Source organism: Motacilla alba, chromosome 17 (genome assembly GCF_015832195.1).
Source record: "Motacilla alba alba isolate MOTALB_02 chromosome 17, Motacilla_alba_V1.0_pri, whole genome shotgun sequence".
Taxonomy (NCBI): domain Eukaryota; kingdom Metazoa; phylum Chordata; class Aves; order Passeriformes; family Motacillidae; genus Motacilla; species Motacilla alba.
Genome location: NC_052032.1, coordinates 2,564,379 through 2,584,179, shown reverse-complemented (window position 1 = coordinate 2,584,179; position 19,801 = coordinate 2,564,379). Strand labels below are relative to the sequence as shown.

At 57.6% G+C, this 19,801-nt stretch overlaps 1 protein-coding gene across 1 annotated transcript in view; it reads left to right on the top strand.

Annotated features, from left to right (window-relative positions):
• WHRN (whirlin) overlaps positions 1–19,628 on the top strand; it is a 55,147-nt gene extending 35,519 nt beyond the window's left edge. The window contains exons 4-13 of the mRNA XM_038156591.1: positions 1,697–1,899; positions 3,215–3,251; positions 4,766–4,978; positions 5,500–5,706; positions 7,836–7,868; positions 12,135–12,206; positions 14,176–14,761; positions 17,277–17,455; positions 18,087–18,209; positions 18,922–19,628. Of these exons, the coding sequence (XP_038012519.1) occupies positions 1,697–1,899; positions 3,215–3,251; positions 4,766–4,978; positions 5,500–5,706; positions 7,836–7,868; positions 12,135–12,206; positions 14,176–14,761; positions 17,277–17,455; positions 18,087–18,209; positions 18,922–19,104 (1,836 nt within the window). The 3' untranslated portion in view covers positions 19,105–19,628. The remainder of the gene's footprint in view (positions 1–1,696; positions 1,900–3,214; positions 3,252–4,765; positions 4,979–5,499; positions 5,707–7,835; positions 7,869–12,134; positions 12,207–14,175; positions 14,762–17,276; positions 17,456–18,086; positions 18,210–18,921) is intronic.
• Positions 19,629–19,801: the final 173 nt, after the last annotated feature.

Sequence of the window (19,801 nt, the reverse complement as noted above, 5' to 3'; positions counted from 1 at the left end):
TTGCCTTCCCCTGGGATCCCTCCCTTTGCACTTCTGGGATGTTTTAGGTCACTTCCAACACAAACCATTGAACTTTATGGTGAAGAATGAGGCAAATCCACTCAGGATCCCTGGATGGAGCTGAGCATGGAGCTGAGCTCTGCTTCATCTGGACCCAATGATCCTAAAGGCCTTTTCCAACCCAAATGACTCCATGATGCTCTTGCTCCAGGTCCTTTTTCCCCTCAGCACCACTCCCAGCATCCTCCCAGCCTCCCTGAGCCTCCTCTGTCCTTTGAGCAGAGGGAAGGGCAAACAGGAGCCCTTCTCTGGCTTCTCATTATTACCAGCCTTATTTTGTATAGCTCCTTCCAGCCCCCCACATGATCTCCTCTCTAAATTTAACAGGCCTAATCTCTTCCATCTGTCCTTTCACAGGCACTTTCATCTGCCACTGATCATCTGTTTCACTTCTCTGGAACTTTTCTCTCCCTGTGTGTCCTTGCTGGCCAGGCAGAGAGGAAAATCCATGCTTGTTTTGGTAGAGCTGAGCTGAGGCCTGTGGTTAAGCAAAGACAGGAATGAGCAGTTTCAAAAATGTGGTTTATCAGGAATAGGATGAATTGTGATATGGGAGTGAGAAGAAGCAGCCCTGGATGCCCTGGGAGCTCAGAGGAAGAGGACCTGGGATGAAGGGTGAAACACCAGATGGGTGCTGTGTCTCAAACAAGGCCAGGCTGTCAGGGAAGCTCCTGGTTCCAGCAAAGGCCTTGCCCCCAGAATGAAATCTCTTAGTGGGGGAAATAGCAGAGGAGAGATGGAATGCAGCTGTCCCAGATGCTGCAGGGTGCTGGAGGCTGCGGTGAGACCCTCCCTGCTGCATGCAGAGATCTGAGGGCTGGGGCCTCCACAGATGGTTCCTGGCATCCCAGGGCAGCAGCAGGGACCGGGCTGGAGGCCTTGATGTTCTTTGGGGCTGGTTTGCTTGGTGGAGGAGACCGGGCAGACCAGTCTGAGCTGGGATCCTGAGCAGGCCCCTCCAGCCTCACTGGCTGCCAGCTGGAGGGATGACCTCCATCCAGCAGCACTGTCCCTGCTCCCTCCAGCTGCTGCACCCCAATTTGGAGCTGGCTTAGACTGGGCAGCACCTCCCTGCTGGGACAGGGAAGTGTTATTCCCCCAGGAAAGCTCCAGGGACATGCTGATTTGCGGAAGCAAACGAACTGCACAACTTTTGTGAAAGCTGTGAGGCCGGTATGTTTATTACAGCGCCAGACACGTGTGGGAATTGTTTTCTTTAAATGACATGCATACCTCTGGGAACTCCAGATTCTTTTTTATCTCCTTTTCAAATATATATGCATGCAATTTTACAATAGGTTCATACATATTCATTCCACTGATTTTGCATGACATTTGCCGCTAATTTTTCTTTATCAGAAAGGACTCCTGGGTCATTTTGCTCTGCTCTCCGTAGCAGCCTCTTTGTCTGTTTCAGAGTTCAAGGGGCTCCCCTCTCTTATCTCTGTCTTTCAGCTGAAGCAGTTTCTTGGGGCACAGGCCTTTTGCAGGAACAGGCAGTCAGACCAAACAGCTGTGTTTGCAAGCCACAGACTTAATTCAAAGATGTACATTTCACCTAAATCAAAATGGATGTCTGCTCTGGAAAGTTTCCACTCTGTCTCAATGCCAGGCTCAGTCCATCCTCATTCCACAGGTGGGAGACCAGATCCTGGAGGTGAATGGCCGGAGCTTCCTGAGCATCCCCCATGACGAGGCCGTGAAGCTGCTCAAGTCCTCGCGTCACCTCATGATGACGGTGAAGGACATCGGGCGCCTGCCCCACGCCCGCACCACCGTGGACGAGACCCGCTGGATCAGCAGCTCCCAGCTCGGGGAGACCCTGCTCAGCTCAGCGGGGTATGGGCCTGGGGGCTGTCTTGGTGTCTGCTAAGGAAGGCAGGAGCCTCCCCTGAAATGGAAAATGTAAAACCCCTCCCTCCAAATTGTTATAATTTTGAAATTAAGGGGCTCTCAGGCAAAGATATGGGAGCAGGAATAACAGTTCTCTAGTAGGAAAACTAAAAATACAAATGCAACAGTACAAACAACAACCAAAAAACACTGCCAGAGTCAGAACATGCCCTGCCCCCCTGTGTGTCAGGGTGGTGGCAGCAGTGCCATTCCATGGTGGCTCAGCCCTCCTGCAGTGCCAGCTGTGCTTCTGCTGGAGCAGGGATCCTGCACAAGGCTGGAGTTTTCCTCTGAAGCTCCAGGGCTGCTGGAGATGGGCCTGCTCTCCCTCTGGGAATGCAGGGAGAAGAAAGCTGCTCCTCTGGGAATGCAGGGGGCAGAGGCTGCTGTGCTGTTCCAGGCTCAGATTGTATCCAGGTAGGAATGCTTGGCTCCTCCCCTGGGCGCAGCATCTCCCCATGGGATGATGGAATTTGATCAGCCATGCAGGGACACTCAGTGGCCATGGACAGCAGAGATCTCCTGGAGGGAGGATTGGCTGTGGCAGAGATAAAGAAACCTGCCCCATGAACAGCAGAGAACTGCCCCAGCTCTGACAGACAGGAATGGATTACACACCCCCATTTCCAACCTGGGACAGGGGCTTTTTGGGGGCATCTGTCAGCTCAGAGCCCCTGGGAGGATGGGGACCCCCAGCCTGTCCATGGAGCTCTCGTTCTGGGGTCTGCTCCTGTGTCAGGGAGGCATCTCTGGCCTGTAGGGTGGAGCAGGTGTAGACAGTGTTGTGCTGTCTGAGGTCACCATTGAGTCAGGAACGGGAATGAAGGTGACACACCTCCATGCATTTTCAGAAGGCATAGAAGCTCCTTTATTACAAAACTTCACATTTTTATAAGCAACTTCATTCACCCAGAACCTGATGGGTTCTAATAACACCTGTCACCCAATTGGTTAATTAGGAGCAACACCATCTTTCCATAAACATCGCGTAGAACACGTTTCACATGTTCACAAACACCAGCTGCAGAGACTTAAGAATTGTTTTAATTCTTTTCTCTGAGCGTCTCACAGCTTTTCCCAGAATGATGCATGGGAAAGTTATCTGTTTCACTCTCTGACCAACTTGTCACATCCACAGTCCCTTCCCCTTCTCTCCTGCCAGAAGCTTTTGGCTCTCCAGAGAGGAGAGCAGGTGCCAGGTGCTGTGCCAGGTGACAAGTGACAGGCACTCAGTGCTAACTGCTCTTCTCCCTCCTCGCAGGGCAGTGGGTGACCACGCCATGGATGTGGCAGCCAGGGTAAGACATTCCTGATGCCTTGTGAAATGATCACTGCTATTGTGGTTTATTTTCCATGGGGGGGAGGGCCCATGCTCCTGGTTACAGCTGAGATGCTGCTGTGGGATTTTAATGGCCTCTCTCCTCCCCATGCTGTGTTGGCAGCTGTGTTCCACACTGCCACAGTGGTGTCCCCTCTCCTGTGCCACCTCAAAGCACATCTGGTGCCCTCCAGGCTTCATGGGCAAGGGGCAATGATCACCCATGGACGAGGACCGTGGGGACCCCTCCACCCTGCAGAGGTGACCATGACTGGCCTCATGGTGGCTGTCTGTGGCCCTGAGAGCTGCAGGAGTCTGTCCCAGCCCGAGGCAAAGCTGAGCCAGCCCTCTCCAGCTCAGCAGGCACAGGGACTCACCCTGTTCTGTGCCTGCAGCTCTGTGCCAGCATCTCCTGGACACCTCCTTGCGAAGCACATTGCTTTTAAATGGAAATTAAGCAGGGAGGTTTCACAGGTGGCTCTCACTGATAAGGGCTTTGTACTCTTTGCTGGCAAAACATGTTCCCCAGCCTCAACTCCTCCGTGTCTCTGGGATAGTCAGGGTCTTGTCTGGTTCCAAATCCCTGTGCCAGCTCTGCCTGGGAGGAAACACGAAGGACCTCCCCTCAGAAATCCCTCTCAAAGGGAAAGAGTCTTTCATCTGCAGCCAGGCTTGTCTCTCCCTGGGGCTCCTTTGGTTGCCAGTGGCTCTTTTCCCAGTAGGGTCTGTTTCAAGCTGGCAGTGGGGGCAGATGTGCCTTTTCCACTGGATGGGGAGCTGGCCTGTCTCCTGTGGCCCCAGTTTCCCCAGTTCTGCCAGGGAGGAACACAGCCTGGGATTAAATCACTGCCTGGTGGGGGACAGGATTTCCACTTGCTGAAAAGGGATGGGAAACTCAGCTGGTGCTGCATGAACTCAGAGAGTCAGAGTATCACAGAATACCCTGAGCTGGAGGGACCCACCAGGATCACCCAGCCCAGCCCCTGCCCTGCCCAGACCCCCCAGCAACCCCACCCTGGGCATCCCTGGCAGCGCTGGCCAAAGGCTCCTGGAGCTCTGGCAGCCTCGGGGCCGTGCCCATTCCCTGGGGAGCCTGGGCAGTGCCAGCACCCTCTGGGGGAAGAACCTTGCCCTGAGCTCCTGCCCTGGCCCAGCCCCAGCGGTTTCCTGGCTCCTGTCCCTGTCCCAGAGAGCAAAGCTCAGCTCCTCTGATCTTGACTCTGGACTTACCCAAACAAGTGGTGACACTGAAAGGCTGATGGGGGTACCTGGGGGTACCTTCCTCCTGTCATTCCCAAAATCCTCCTTCCAGTCAGATTCCCAGCTCCCCGCAGGCAGCACTGGCACACAGGCACAGAGGGCTGGTGGCAGAGCCCAGAGCAGGGGCACTCCTTGGTCCAGCCTGCTCAGCACCTGGCTCAGCAGAGCTCTGCCCTCCTTCCCACTGCCACCCCCTTGGCGTCCCACCCCAAGGCTGTCCCCTGTGCCCTGCAGCCCGTGTTCTACCGGGGGCTGGCCGGCTCGCAGGTGACCCTGAGCACCATGGTGAACCAGACCCGGGTGATGCTGGAGGAGCAGGCACGGCACCTGCTCAACGAACAGGAGCGGGCCACCATGGGCTACTACCTGGACGAGTACAAGGAGGGCAACATCTCCGTGGATGCTCTGGTCATGGCCCTCTTCGAGCTGCTCAACACACACGCCAAGGTGAGGCCCTCTCCAGGGCAGGGACAGCTTCTGGGGGCTGGTGGGCTGAGCAGAGTCACTGCCACGCTGTGGACATTGTCACCGTGTGGCCCTGTGCCTCCAAGGTGATCCACTCAGGGAAATGAGGAGGGTATGGGAGCCAAATCCACATTATCGTGGAACCAGCACAGAATTCCATCCTGGTTCAGGTTGGAAGGGACCTTAAAAATCACCTTATTCCACTCCTGCCATGAGCAGGGAAATCTTCCACTATTCCAGGCTGCTCCAAGCCCAGTCCAACCTGGTCTTGGGACTTCCAGGGATCCAGGGGCAGCCACAGCTGCTCTGGGCACGCTGTGCCAGGGCCATACTGGGGGATGCAGGCTGGTGTTCAGTGGTAGAGGAGCTCCTGGTAACGTTTAGGACCAAGCCTCCTCCATCACCTGCCATTGCCACTGCTGACCGTGGTGGGAGGGAGACCTCCAGCTTCCCAGGAATATGACTGTGCTCCAACCTGGCTCTGGCTCTGTGTGCCTGGCCAGTTCTCGCTGCTCTCCGAGGTGCGGGGGGTGATCTCCCCACAAGACCTGGACCGCTTCGACAACCTGGTGCTGAAGAGGGAGATCGAGTCCATGAAGGCCCGGCAGCCCACGGGGCCCAGCACTGACTCCTACTCCATGATGTCCTACAGCGACACCATCTCGTCCTCCAGCAGCCACTTCACTGCCACCACTGTCAGCTCGGCCCGGGTAGGTCCCTCCTGCCCGATGCCCTTCCCTTCAGCACCTCCTCCTGACAATCCCACAGCAAGCTGCTTTCCCTGAGTGCTGTAAAGCCACTTCACTCCACAGCGAGCCCTTGCAGCTTCCCCCATGTGTTCCCCAAAGCTGGTATTTTTCTGTGCACTCTGGGTGATTTGCAGGTGATGCCTTGAGGTGCTGGGTGTCTCTGTGCCCCTGACACTGAGGTGCTGCTGTCCCCTGCTTGAGGGCTCCGTGTCCCTTTGATGCCTTGTGCAGAACAGAGACTGGACAGAGCTAAAGAATAAAGCAGGGATTTATTCAAAGCCTCAATGGATCCACCTTGGGCAGCACAAGAGCCCAGCCAGGGCTGCACCCAAGATGAACCAAAATGGTCCCAAAATGCACGAGCGCTCCCGGGGTCTCTCCCTTGGATCAGTTCTGCTCCATTTGCACCTTGCAGTTCATTGTCCAGTTCCAGCTTTAGCCCAGGCACTCCCACCCTGCTTGTTTTTCTCTCCTCAGCCCACGCTGTTTGTGCTCCTGGGCTGAGCTTTGGATCATTTGTCCTTGGTGCCCAGCTGGAGCAGGAATTGTTTTGTCTCCCTGCTCTGTGCAGAGCTCAGCATCCCCTGATGTGAAGCCCAGACCCACCCACTAAAGCAGCACAGAATGTGAAAAATAGAAAAGCTAAACCTGAGGCATCCCCTTCATCCCAGTGAGGGACAGAGCCTGCCTTGCTCCCAGAAATCCACTGGAGCTGCAATCCCGCAGGAATCCCAGCCCTGCCCGCTGCTGTGCCATGCCTGCTGCTGTTCCCCAGCTCCTAAATCAGTCCCTAAGGATGCTGGCTGCCTGCTCCCCATCCCAGTGGGAGCCACAGTGGCCAGGCAGCTGCATCCCATTGCCACCCACTCTCAGCACTCAGCAGCAGCACTCCCACGTCTCTGCCAGGCCCCTGTCGCACGCACCGTCTAATTAAGTTACTGTAATCACCTCAGACTGTGCAGGCACACAGCCCCCAAATTAATTTCCTCGCCATAAAATGCCTTTCATCATAAATGCATTAGTAACCTTGGAAATTAAACCCTTCATGGAAAAAAGGAGGAACAATGGGCTCTGTGCTCAGCGAGGAAAGCAGCCCACGGTGGTGGGATGGGGCTGGGGAGGGTCCACCCAGCACAGCCCCTGGGGGAGAGGGCAGGGGGCTTTCCTGGGGCTCTGCCTGCCTGTGAGAGACCTCAGAGAGTGTCAGAGCATCAGAGCTGTGCTTTTGTTTTGTTAAATCCACGAGTGCCCGCAGGAAAGCCACCTGCTCACGTCAGGAGGGATTTCAGTGAGATCCTTTCTGGATCTGCATAAACAAAGTGAGTTTTGCTCTGCTCTCCAAGGAGCTGCTGGGAAACATTTTTCTGAGGGCTGGCACAGGTCTGCCAGGATTGTGTACTGAGTGTAACACCCTGCACTCATGCCGTGCCCGTGCCTGGGGCTGTGCCACGTGCTCCAGGTGTGCCTCGTGCTGCACAACAAGTGCCAACCGTGCCTGCCTGGGCCAGTGTGTGACCAGTGGCTCAGCCCCACCTGGCACACGAGCCCAGAGCTCGGGGAGGGACACCAGGGTGCCGCTGTGGCACAGAGAAGGGAGTGGGCACCACTGCTTTAAGAGCTTCCTTCAAGAGCACGTGTGCCCCTGCAGGGCCTCCCTGGGTGTGTGGCACCTGTCCCCACGGGTGGGAGAGCACACCTGCTCCCGGGAATGGAGATGATCCCATCCAGCATGATGGGAATACTGCCACTGAGCGTGGTTGTGCCCACTCTTGCTGGAACAGCTGCCAAGCAAAGAGCTCATGGTGGATGGGTGCTTGGATAGCAGGAGAGATGTGGGCAGGGCTCCCAAACTGATGCCTCAGCCCCTGCTGCTGTTCCCTCCCCAGCACCCTGGCAGGAGGGGCTCCCTCCAGCCCTCCCTGGCTGCAGCAGGGCGTGGGTTCTGGGCCTGGGTTCTGGGGCTGGGTTTGGGGACGGGGGCAGTGCTGTGTCGGGGTTTGCTCAGCTCTCTCCTTTGTTCTGCCCCCTCCCTGATGGCACATTTTCACTCCTGTGCTTGTTTTCCTCTGCTCTCCCCCGGCACATCCCAGGAGCGGCTCCTGTGGCTCATAGACCTGATGGAGGTAGGGCTGCAGTGGCTGGGGGTGTGGGCAGGGGAGGGATGGGCTGCCCCGGGGTGTGGCAGCTCCTGCACGGCCACGGCTCCTTCCCCCAGTCCTTGTGCTGCAGTGCACACCAGGCTCAGCTTGAGCCAGACCCAGCGGGGACCTGAGAGCCACGGACACCTCAGGGATGGGGTTTTGGAGGGAGCAGCAGAGCTGGAGCCTGGCAGACCCCACACTGCCCTCCCTGCTGCTGTGCTGTGTGGGCACCCTGCCTAAACACCAGTAGAAAGTCATGGAATGGTTTGGGTTGAAGGGACCTTTAAGCCCATGTAATTCATCCGCCCTGCAGTGAGCAGGGACACCTTCAGCTAGACCAAGGTGCTCAGAGCCCTGTCCAAGCTGGCTTTGGATGTTCCTAGGGATCCAGGGGCAGCCACAGCTTCTCTGGGCACCCTGTGCCAGAGCCTGCCCACCCTTGTTATAAAACACATCTTCCTTCTATCTGATCTGAGCTGACCCTCTCTTAGTTTAAAACCATTCCCCTTTGTGTTATCACAACAAGCCCCGTTAAAAAATCTGTCCCCATCTTTCACAGCCCTCTCCAAGCAGTGAAATGGCACAACAAGGTCTCTGCAGAGCCTCCTCTTGTCCAGCTGAACAGCCCCAGCTCTCTCACAGGCTGCTCACATCCCTGCACACATCCTTAGGGTGGGGGAGAATTTTCCTCGTGGCCTTGGTTGTGCAGAGCTCCGTGCTGCAGTTCAGGGGCTCAGTGCACTTGGACTGCGTGTGAGAAATGCTCACCCAGGCTGTGGAGGGGCTGGGCAGGGGTGGGGGAGAACCAGGAACCCCTGTGTCACCCCAGAGCCCCTGGCTGGGAGCAGGCTGAGGGAAGCTGCAGGCTCCAGGGTGTGGCATCACTCCCTGCTCCTGGCCAGGAGGAAATCACAGGGTCAGGAAGCCCAGGGAGCTAAGGGTGGGACCTGCAGCTCTGAGCCTGCCCCAAGAGCTGCATCCACGTGGGAATGGCTCTGACCCAGCTGAGGATGCTGTGGCATTCCCACGTGGAGTTTGTCCCAGGCACCACAGACCGTGGGACACAGATCTTTCTGGCTTTGTGACCCAACACAGGGACACCAGAGCAGGCCACCTGCCCCATGGCTTGGTGAGTGAACTTCTATCACTGCAGGGCAACCCCAATGTAGGGAATAATGTGCTCTGACTCCATGATTCAGAATGCTGAACAATTGCTTTATTAAGCTGTTCTATATTACACTTTAACTATACTAAAGAATACTCAAGAAAACCCCGTGACTGTCTGCAGAGACAGCCAGGACACAGCTCTGACCCAATTGGCCAAGGAATCCAAACAACCCTCAGCAGAATCCAACTAGTAAATCACTTTGGGTGAACAATCTCCATAACACATTCCACGTGTGCCAAACAACAGGAGCAACAAGTAGAGATAAAAATTGTTTTCTCTCTCTGAGCTTTCTCACTGCCTTCCCCAGGAAAAATCCGTGAAGAACTTGTGCCTGCTGCTCTCTGTGAAGAGAGCTGTGGCCACAAACTTCCACCAAAACCAAGCAGGGTAGAGCTGGGCAGGCCCTGCCATGGGATAAGGGATTCCATCCAGGAATGTTGAAGGATGCTTGGCAATGAGCCAGCGTTTGATGGTGCTCAGCCACTGTCTGAGTGTCACCAGCACCTCCTGGAAATCCTGGGCCTCCAGAGGAGTCCTGCAGGGCAGAGGTCAGCTGCAGAATGCAATAATCAGGTGCAGCATGTCTGACCAGAGCACTGGGAATTCCTGATTGTTCTGGCATTCCCTTTGTCCCTACCTCCTGCCAACCCTCAGTGCTGGGATGAAGGCATTGACATCCCTGAGGGTTTTGGTTTTCCTCTCCACCACCTCCTAGCAAAGCTACTGCCATCCAGAGGTGCCTTCTCCTCCCAGGGCTGGAGGGAGGTGGTGGTTCCAGAGGTGAGCCAGCTCCCTGGGATATCCCACGTGAAGTATTCCCATGTGCTGGGAGTGCTCCTCCCAGAGGATGAGGATGAGAGTGAAACCACTGTGTGGAGGTCATTTTGCATGCTTAGAGCCCCTAAAATCTGCAGCAGAGGTTTGTGGCTCCTCCGTCCCTGGGGCTGCATTCCAGAGTGGGAGATGGAAGGGAAGAGAGGAGGGAAGCCAGGCTTATCCCCAGGCTGGGGCACTTGTTCAAAGCTGACACCCTGCAGGACTCAGGCTGAGTAGCTCAGCGAAGCTCTCGTTAGCAGTAACTGGAAATTAGGGGACTGATTTCGAGCTGAGAGGTTAATTAAAGGTTGGGCTGTGTTCCCTGGGGAGGTGGCAGTTTCTCCAGCCTTTAATCTGCAAATGAAAACTGTCTGAAAGATGCTCTGCAGCTCCATCACTCCTGCTGGGGACTCTTTTTAGGACAAGGACAAACATTTCCCAGCTGCTTTGAGGAGGGGCTGGAAGGGCCTCACCTGGCTCCAGTTACCCTGAGGAACTGGAAAATAGGTGGGGAAGAGGAGCAGGAGGGAGCAGCTTTCTCAATACTCATTTTTCAGGGCAGTGGTTTCTATGGGTCTTTCAAGGGAAATCCTGGAAGGCAGAGCCTCGAAACAGCCAATTCCTGAAAGCAAATGTGCTTAAAAGTCATCGTGGTTTGTGGCCCAGAGCAATCACTGTTTAATTGCTTTTGCCCCCTGAAGGAGTGAGGGAAAGCAAATCTGCAGCCAGAGGTGCCCTGAGGAGGAGCAGCAGCATCAGTGTCCCTGGCTGGGGGGACAGAGCTGGCAGTGGCACTGGGGGGCACAGGGACAGCTGCTGTGCCCACCCAGCGTCTGCAGAGGAGCCACAGCCCAGGACAGACTGGTCCTTGCTGCGAGCCCAGAGCTGGGACACGGCCTGTGCTGGGGGAGATGGCCCTGGCAGGTTTTAGGGGGCATCAGGCAGATTATTCCCATTTTAGGAGTGACACAGCTGGGACAGTTTGGCTGCTGCCAGTCAAATTCCCCAGAGCAGCTGGGGCTGCCCCTGGATCCTGGCAGTGCCCAAGGCCAGGCTGGAAAGGACTCGGAACACCCTGGGACAGCGGGAGGTGTCCCTGGAGTGGCAGGGGGTGGCACTGGATGGCTTTAAAGTCCTTTCCAACCCAAATCCTTCTGTGATTCTCTTTCTAAAGCCCCTGCCCTTTTGTTGGAGTAACGGAGGATGGAACCACCCCGTGGCACAGGAAGGTTTCCCAAGCCAGGCCTGTACCTGTCACTCCCTGAACAAGCTGTTTCTTTGTGTTCTCATTCTCCAGGGCTCCTTCAGAAGCTGCAGGGATAAAAGCACTTTACATCAATGTTTTTGCTGCTCCTCTAATGGTCCTAATTGCCTCCCGTGTCTATTTTGGGACTCGAACATCTCCCAGGCACAGCAGCAGCCTCCAGCAGCTGGGGGAGATGCAGATGCACCAGTGTTTCAGCTAATCAGCTGTTTACCCTGCAATAAATAGCAGGCACTTAAACACAAACTGTGCCCTGCCCCATCCAAACAGCCCTGCCAGCGTGACAGGCACCAAGCTCAGCCTCCCTGAGCAGCAGCAGCCCCCTCCAGAGCAGCAGATACTGAGGGAGAGGAGGCTGAGGCTGTGTTTGCCGCCAGGGGAGCTGGGGATGGTCCCCCCTGGCAGAGCATTCCCTTTGCACCCCCAGCTCTGCTGTGTCCCCACTCTGCCACACCTGACGTCTCCCGGTTTGCTCTGCTTGGCTGCACCCATGGCCTCGCCCTGGGCCCATCCCTACTGAGAGATTCCCACAGGAAATCCCTTCTGGGTTCATGGAGCCGTGATCTCCTCAAAACCGTGGTGTGGCATTTCCTGGTGACATTTTTGGGCTCATAAAGCAGTGGAGCAGCTTCTCTTTGCATCTGAGACCCGCTGCTCTGGGTTGCAGGGGAGGAGAGTTTGAAATTTCTATTGTCCTCCCTCGGGGGATAAAAAGCCAGGTATTGAACCTGCAGCCCTCAGGGCTGGTCCCTTCCCTCCTTCCAAACTCAGCAGGAGCAGCTGATTTGGGCCTGGAGGAGCATGTCAGGTCCACAGCATGCTCAGAGCACATCCCTTAGCTTGTGTCCCAGCAAAGGCACCCCCAAGGAGGCAAAAACCCCTGGGTAAGGCTGGCCCTGCATGGGGAGGGCTTTGGAGCATCCCCCTGCCCGTGCCCTGGCACCGTGCTGGTTGCTCCTGCTGCTTTGCCATGGCTCTCTGTTCTTCTGTGCCCTCTCAGAACACATCAGAGCTGGAGGGAGCTGGGGACTGCCACCAGAGCAGCATCAACACCCTGCCGGACGTGTCCCTGGTAAGCCTGCCCGGGGCTGGGGGGGAGCAGGAGGCAAGCTGGGGGTGCTGGGTGGTGCCACAGGCCGGATCAGCCCCCAGGGGAGTCACTGAGCACAGCTCTCCAGGTGGGTCAGGAAAAGGATTCTGGCTGGCTGGATGGCAGCAGCCTTGTGGAACCAAAGAAAAGGTTGGGTGGGTTGTTCTGTGTTGGATGAGGCTCTTTTCTGACCCAGACATGGGGCAACTGAGAGGTGTTTTAAAAACTTTTATTCCATTTTTAGTCCCATGTGAAGGGTGAGACAATACAGATGTTATAATTCACGCCATCACAATCAGGAGCCAGCTATTTCTTAATTACAATATATTACAAGCATTTCTTGGCCTATCAGGTGTTCTGCAGCTGTGCTCATTTGTGAGTTGTATTCTCATTGTCAGAGGTCAGGAAGGTGTTTGTGTAGCACTGTTGGGTCAGGAAGGGTTTGTGTAGCACTGATGGGTCAGGAAGGTGTTTGTGTAGCACTGATGGGTCAGGAAGGTGTTTGTGTAGCCCTCTCGGGTCAGGAAGGTGTTTGTGTAGCACTGTTGGGTCAGGAAGGGTTTGTGTAGCACTGATGGGTCAGGAAGGTGTTTGTGTAGCTCTGTTGGGTCAGGAAGGTGTTTGTGTAGCACTGTCAGGTCAGGAAGGTGTTTGTGTACACTGTCAGGTGAGGAAGGTGTTTGTGTAGCCCTCTCGGGTCAGGAAGGTGTTTGTGTAGCACTGTCGGGTCAGGAAGGTGTTTGTGTAGCCCTCCCGGGTCAGGAAGGTGTTTGTGTAGCACTGTTGGTTCAGGAAGGTGTTTGTGTAGCCCTCCCGGGTCAGGAAGGTGTTTGTGTAGCACTGTCAGGGTCAGGAAGGTGTTTGTGTAGCACTGTTGGTCAGGAAGGTGTTTGTGTAGCACTGTTGGTTCAGGAAGGTGTTTGTGTAGCACTGTTGGTTCAGGAAGGTGTTTGTGTAGCCCTCTCGGGTCAGGAAGGTGTTTGTGTAGCACTCTCGGGTCAGGAAGGTGTTTGTGTAGCACTGTTGGGTCAGAAAGTGTTTGTGTAGCCCTCTCGGGTCAGGAAGGTGTTTGTGTAGCCCTCCCGGGTCAGGAAGGTGTTTGTGTAGCACTGTCAGGGTCAGGAAGGTGTTTGTGTAGCACTGTTGGGTCAGGAAGGGTTTGTGTAGCACTGATGGGTCAGGAAGGTGTTTGTGTAGCACTGATGGGTCAGGAAGGTGTTTGTGTAGCCCTCTCGGGTCAGGAAGGTGTTTGTGTAGCACTGTTGGGTCAGGAAGGGTTTGTGTAGCACTGATGGGTCAGGAAGGTGTTTGTGTAGCTCTGTTGGGTCAGGAAGGTGTTTGTGTAGCACTGTCAGGTCAGGAAGGTGTTTGTGTACACTGTCAGGTGAGGAAGGTGTTTGTGTAGCCCTCTCGGGTCAGGAAGGTGTTTGTGTAGCACTGTTGGGTCAGGAAGGTGTTTGTGTAGCACTGTCGGGTCAGGAAGGTGTTTGTGTAGCCCTCCCGGGTCAGGAAGGTGTTTGTGTAGCACTGTTGGTTCAGGAAGGTGTTTGTGTAGCCCTCCCGGGTCAGGAAGGTGTTTGTGTAGCACTGTCAGGGTCAGGAAGGTGTTTGTGTAGCACTGTTGGTCAGGAAGGTGTTTGTGTAGCACTGTTGGTTCAGGAAGGTGTTTGTGTAGCACTGTTGGTTCAGGAAGGTGTTTGTGTAGCCCTCTCGGGTCAGGAAGGTGTTTGTGTAGCACTCTCGGGTCAGGAAGGTGTTTGTGTAGCACTGTTGGGTCAGAAGGTGTTTGTGTAGCCCTCTCGGGTCAGGAAGGTGTTTGTGTAGCCCTCCCGGGTCAGGAAGGTGTTTCTATAACAACCAGCTCCTTCAGCCGTGGTCAGTGTGAGGAGATGAACATGCACCAACACCGAGCCTGGGCATGGTGTCCTACAAACTGTGCTTGCTTTGGCAGGATGATCTCTCCTCCTTCCCAGAGGAACCACCCAACTTCAAGCCTCCTCCTCCTCCATCAGCCCCCCAGACCCTGGACCCCTCCTCTGCCCAGCCCCGGCTCCCGGGGAAGGACAAGCCCAAGCGCCCCTCCTCCGAGTCCTCCCAGTCTGGCCTTTTCTTCGTGGCCCCCCGAAACCCCTCTCCCCCTCCCAACCCCCCCGAGAAGGACACGCTCAGCGTGACCTCCGCGGCCTCCACGGGCACCGAGGATTCTGCCCCCAGCGCCATCTACGCCACCATCTCCCCGGTGTCCCCGCACGGCTCCCGCCGGCCGGCGGACGCCCCGCTCTCCCTGCTCAGCCAGCACCCCATCGGGCCCTTCCCCAGGGTGCAGTCCCCCAGCAGGATGAAGAGCCCATCCCCAGAGGGGCTTCAGAGCCCCCCGGCCCCGTCCCCTCCCCCGCCGCCCCCGCACCCCGCGCCCCCTCCCCCGGACAAGGGCAGCCCCCAGGCTGTGGCCAACCAGCATTTCATCATGGTGGAGGTGCACCAGCCCAACAGCGAGCCTGACGTCAACGAAGTGAGGCCCCTGCCCCAGGCCAGAGGTGGGTGTCACCTTAGCAGCTGCAGAAAACCATCCCTGGGGTGTTGGGACAGAGATAAATGGGACAGGACACACATCTCAAGGTTTCAGGTCTCGTGATGGATCTCGTGATCCAAAGGTTGGAGCATCTCTCCTATGGAGACTGAGGGTGCAGGGGTGCTCACCTGGAGAGGAGAAGGCTCCAGGCAGAGCTCAGAGCCCCTGCCAGAGCCTGGAGGGGCTCCAGGAGAGCTGCAGAGGGACTGGGGACAAGGCATGGAGGGACAGGACACAGGGAATGGCTTCCCAGAGCCAGAGGGCAGGGATGGATGGGATCTTGGGAATTGGGAATTGTTCCCTGGGAGGGTGGGCAGCCCTGGCACAGGGTGCCCAGAGCAGCTGTGGCTGCCCTGGATCCCTGGCAGTGCCCAATGCCAGGCTGGACAGGGCTCAGTCTAGTGGAAGGTGTCCCTGCCCATGGCAGGGGTGGGATGAGATGAGTTTTAAGATCTCTTCCAACCCAGGCCATTCTGTGACCTCACAGAAATAATTCTGGTCTTTTCCCATTAACTGCATTTGGAGGGGGGTGGAAATTGAATTGTGCCCACACTCAGCTACAGATCACATTTATCCATGAAAAAGTGGAGGTGAGGGTGCAGTGTGCGGGCCCCATGGGTCCCTCGGAGATGGAGAGGGAAGAGGGGCCCCAGGGTAATCCCGGGATCCCTTGGAGATGGAGAGAAAAGTGGGATTAAGATAGAGTCTCTGGGACATGGAGAGGGAAGGGGGATCCAGAGGATCTCTTGGGGGTGGATCCAGGGGGGTTCCTGGAGAAGGAGAGGGAAGGGGGATCCAGGGCAGTCCCGGGATGGAGAGGGAGCGGGGATCCAGGGCTCTCAGGGATGGAGAGGGACGGGGATCCAGGGCTCTCAGGGATGGAGAGGGAGCCGGGATCCAGGGCAGTCCCGGGATGGAGAGGGAGCGGGGATCCAGGGCAGTCCCGGGATGGAGAGGGAGCGGGGATCCAGGGCAGTCCCGGGATGGAGAGGGAGCGGGGATCCCGGGCAGTCCGGGGATGGAGAGGGAGCGGGGATCCAGGGCAGTCCGGGGATGGAGAGGGAGCGGGGATCCAGGGCAGTGCCGGGATGGAGAGGGAGCGGGGATCCAGGGCTCTCAGGGATGGAGAGGGACGGGGATCCAGGGCAGTCCAGGGATGGAGAGGGAGCGGGGATCCAGGGCAGTCCGGGGATGGAGAGGGACGGGGATCCAGGGCAGTCCCGGGATGGAGAGGGAGCGGGGATCCCGGGCAGTCCCGGGATGGAGAGGGATCGGGGATCCAGGGCTCTCAGGGATGGAGAGGGACGGGGATCCAGGGCAGTCCAGGGATGGAGAGGGAGCGGGGATCCAGGGCAGTCCCGGGATGGAGAGGGAGCGGGGATCCAGGGCTCTCAGGGATGGAGAGGGAGCGGGGATCCAGGGCTCTCAGGGATGGAGAGGGAGCGGGGATCCAGGGCAGTCCCGGGATGGAGAGGGAGCGGGGATCCAGGGCAGTCCCGGGATGGAGAGGGAGCGGGGATCCAGGGCAGTCCCGGGGGTCCCGCAGCGTTCCCGCCCCTCCGCGCAGCGGCCGCGACACGAGTGGCAATGTCGCCCTCGTGTGGCACAGCGCCGTCCCTGCAGCCGGCCCGTGGCCCGCAGGGTGATGCGGGTGCATGAAATGCAGCGCCGCGGGTGCGTTAATGCAGCGCCGGAGGGGTATTAAATGCAGCGCTGCGGGTGTGTTAATGCAGCGCCGCCGCTGCTCCTGACATTTCCAGCCTCCATCTGCACTTGGTCCTCATCCTCGAAGGGCAGAACGCTCCTACATGGCAGCACGTCTTCTCTTGGCTTGGTCCCTGTCTCCTCCCAGCCCCTGTTGTGGAGCATGGGCTGCATAAACTGGCCTCCAGCAGGGTCCCTGAATTCACCACTCTCTCCCTCCATCCCAGTTTAGGATCTGGGTTGGATTCCAGAGCAGAGTTTGAGGCCTCTTGTCTCTGGATGCTGCCTGTGCACAGCTTTGCTCTTCTGACAGGGGGGTGCAGTGAGGCTGGGGTCAATCTCTTCTCCCAGGAAACAGGGACAGGACAAGAGGAGATGGCCTCAAGCTGTGCCAGGGGAGCTTCACGTTGGATATTGGGAAAATCCCTTCACTGAAAGAGTGTTCAAGCATGGGGAGAGGCTGCCCGGGGCAGTGGTGGAGATCTTATCCCTGAAAGAATCTAAAAGCTGTGTAGGGGTGGCACTTGGGGACATGGCTTTGAAGTGGCAGTGCTGCTCTTGCGGTTGGACTCGATGATCTGAGAGGGCTTTTCCCACCTGAGCAATTCCATGGTTCTGCAGGGCTGTGCTTGGGAACCTTGCTCTGCAGCCCCGGTGTGAATTCCAGGGAGGCTGCCCAGCCCTGGCAGTGGGAGCTGCCCTCGCCCCGTGGCCGTGGGCGCTCGGCCGGCCCGGCCCTGGCGCTGCCCGCCCGCTAACGCCGCGTCTCTCCCCAGCCTCCACGCTCTCCCAGCTGTCGGACAGCGGGCAGACCCTCAGCGAGGACAGCGGGGTGGACATCGGGGAGGTCGAGACGAGCGGCAAGGACAGGAGCCGGCAGCCAGGCCCCGGGAAAAGCCGGAGCCCCAAGGAGGCCACGAGGAGCGAGGGGGCGGCAGAAGGGGCCTCCAAGCCGGTGAGGGGGGTCTGGGGTGCTGCTCTGTGTGGGAGGTGGCACCCAGGGCACTGCCTTGGCCAGCGCCTCTGCCCACAGGCAGCAGCCACTCATCCATGCTCAGCTGGGGTATTTCTCCTCCCTGCTGCAGGCAGTCAGTTCTCTGGGGGGCTGAGCAGTGGGGAAAGGGGTCAGGAGTGCCTGAGAGGGGCACTGTAGGGCTGATTCACTCCCTCCTGGGTAAATCCCATCCCTCCCAGCTCCAGCCAGCAGCTACCTGGAGCATGGGAGAATTCCTGGCTCTAAAGAGACAGCTACAAGCCACATGAGTGAAGTCACCTGTCACCCAAAGGGAAGGTGGCAGTGGGTGTCAGACATAACTCAGAGGGTTTCTGGTGGTGGTGAGGCTGAGGGACACAGAGCTGCTGCTCTGTGACAGGCAGAGAGCTGCTCTTCTCCTTCCCAAACCCTTCCAGACCTGCCCAGAGTTGGGATTTTAGATGTCAGGAGTCAGAAAGCAGCTGCAGGGCTGTGTCTGTCCCTCTGTGGTGGCAGCCAGCGTGTCCCTGCCTGCTGTGGGGCCCTGACCAAGGGAGCATGGCTGGCACACGGTGTCCAGGTCCTTTGGCAGTGCTGCCATCTGTCCCCACAGCCAGGGCTCCTGGAGCCCACGTCGTGTCTGATCCGGGTGTCCAAGAGCGCTCCCACCTTGGGCATCGCCATCGAGGGCGGCGCGAACACGCGGCAGCCGCTGCCCCGCATCGTCACCATCCAGGTAGGGCAGCTGGGAGGGGACAGCGCCGTGCACATCCCAGCTCATTCCAGCCCAGCCCATCCCATCCCATCCCATCCCATCCCATCCCTTCCATCCCATCTCACCCATCCCAGCCCATCCCATCCCTCTCCTCCCTTGGCAGGCTGGGCAAAGCCCTGGAGCTGTGGCCAGGGGGATTTTGGGGGTTTGTCCCCCCCTACAGCCCTGCAGCTCCCCAGGCATTGTTCTGCTACGCTGAGGATGGCGTCTGTGTCCCGTGGATGATCCCATCCCAGAACACACCTCCTAGGAGCCAGCTGTGTGCTCCAGACATCGCTGAGGGGATCAGGGCAGCCCTGAAAGCTTGGCTGCTGTCTCCAGATGTCTGGAAACTGCCAGACAGGGGATTGAGGAGGGGGAATGGTGGATGGGAGCCAGGGGACTGAGCCCTCTGGAGCGGTCTCCCTGTTTGCTGTTTTCTTGGGGCAAAATTCAAGTTATTTACAGCAAAAAAAAAAAAGCAGAGCTGACTCTGCCTTGGTTATTCTTGGCCATCCCAGCTGGCGTCACGCTCCAGGAGCAAGCAAGGGAGAAGCCAAATTCATTCCCTCTCTCCAAAAAGTGAAATATTTCACATCCATCACGTCGGATATGAAATATCTCCCAGTTTTTTTTCCCCCTGCTCGATGCAGGGAGTGGTGGGAACGTGAGCTGACCCCTCTCTCTCCTGCAGCGGGGGGGCTCGGCACACAACTGCGGGAAGCTGAAGGTGGGACACGTCATTCTGGAGGTGAACGGCACAGGGCTGCGAGGGAAGGAGCACCGGGAGGCCGCCCGCATCATCGCCGAGGCCTTTAAGCTGAAGGAGAAGGACTACATCGATTTCTTGGTCACAGAGTTCAACGTGGCCCTTTAGGAGCGGGGTTTGGGCAGCGCTGCTTCGCCGGGGATGGGGATGGAGGATGGCGCCCGGGTGGGACAGCAGCGTCCCGGCACGCACGGCCCCGCACGCGCACACACCCCCAGCTTGTCCCCAAATGTCCCTGCGCCCGCTGCAGGCTCGCTGCCTGGGGAGGGCAGGCTGAGAACGGGCACATCCCTTCGAGTCTCCGTCCCTGTCCTCTCTGGGGTAGGGAATGTCCTCTCCCCCTCAGCCAGGCTGGGAGCAGGGCAGGAGGACGGCGCGGTCTGGGTGTCCCCGCTGTCATTTGAGTGCCACACACAGAGCAAGGTGGGCCCGTGGCTCAGGCTGCAGGGAGTTTCGGGGGGTTGCTGCTCCTTTGGGTGGTCCCCAAGGTGCCCAGGTGGGTGGTACCAGCCACGGGTGGGGATGCAGAGAGAGCAACCGGAGGCCTTGTAAATCGCTGGCAATGTTGTTGTATTTATATATACAGAGCTTGTGCTTTTAATTTTTCAATAAATCTATCAGGGTAGAAAAAAGGCTGCGCTTGAGGGGTGTTTCAGGGCTGGGATGAGGGGGTAGGGAGGGGCAGGGGTGCCAGGATATTTTCCCTAATTCCAAGGGCTACAGGGTGGGTGGGACTGCAGTGGTGGTGGTGGTGAGGGGATGCTCTATGTCAGCCCCATCCCATCCCATCTTTGACCCATCCAGT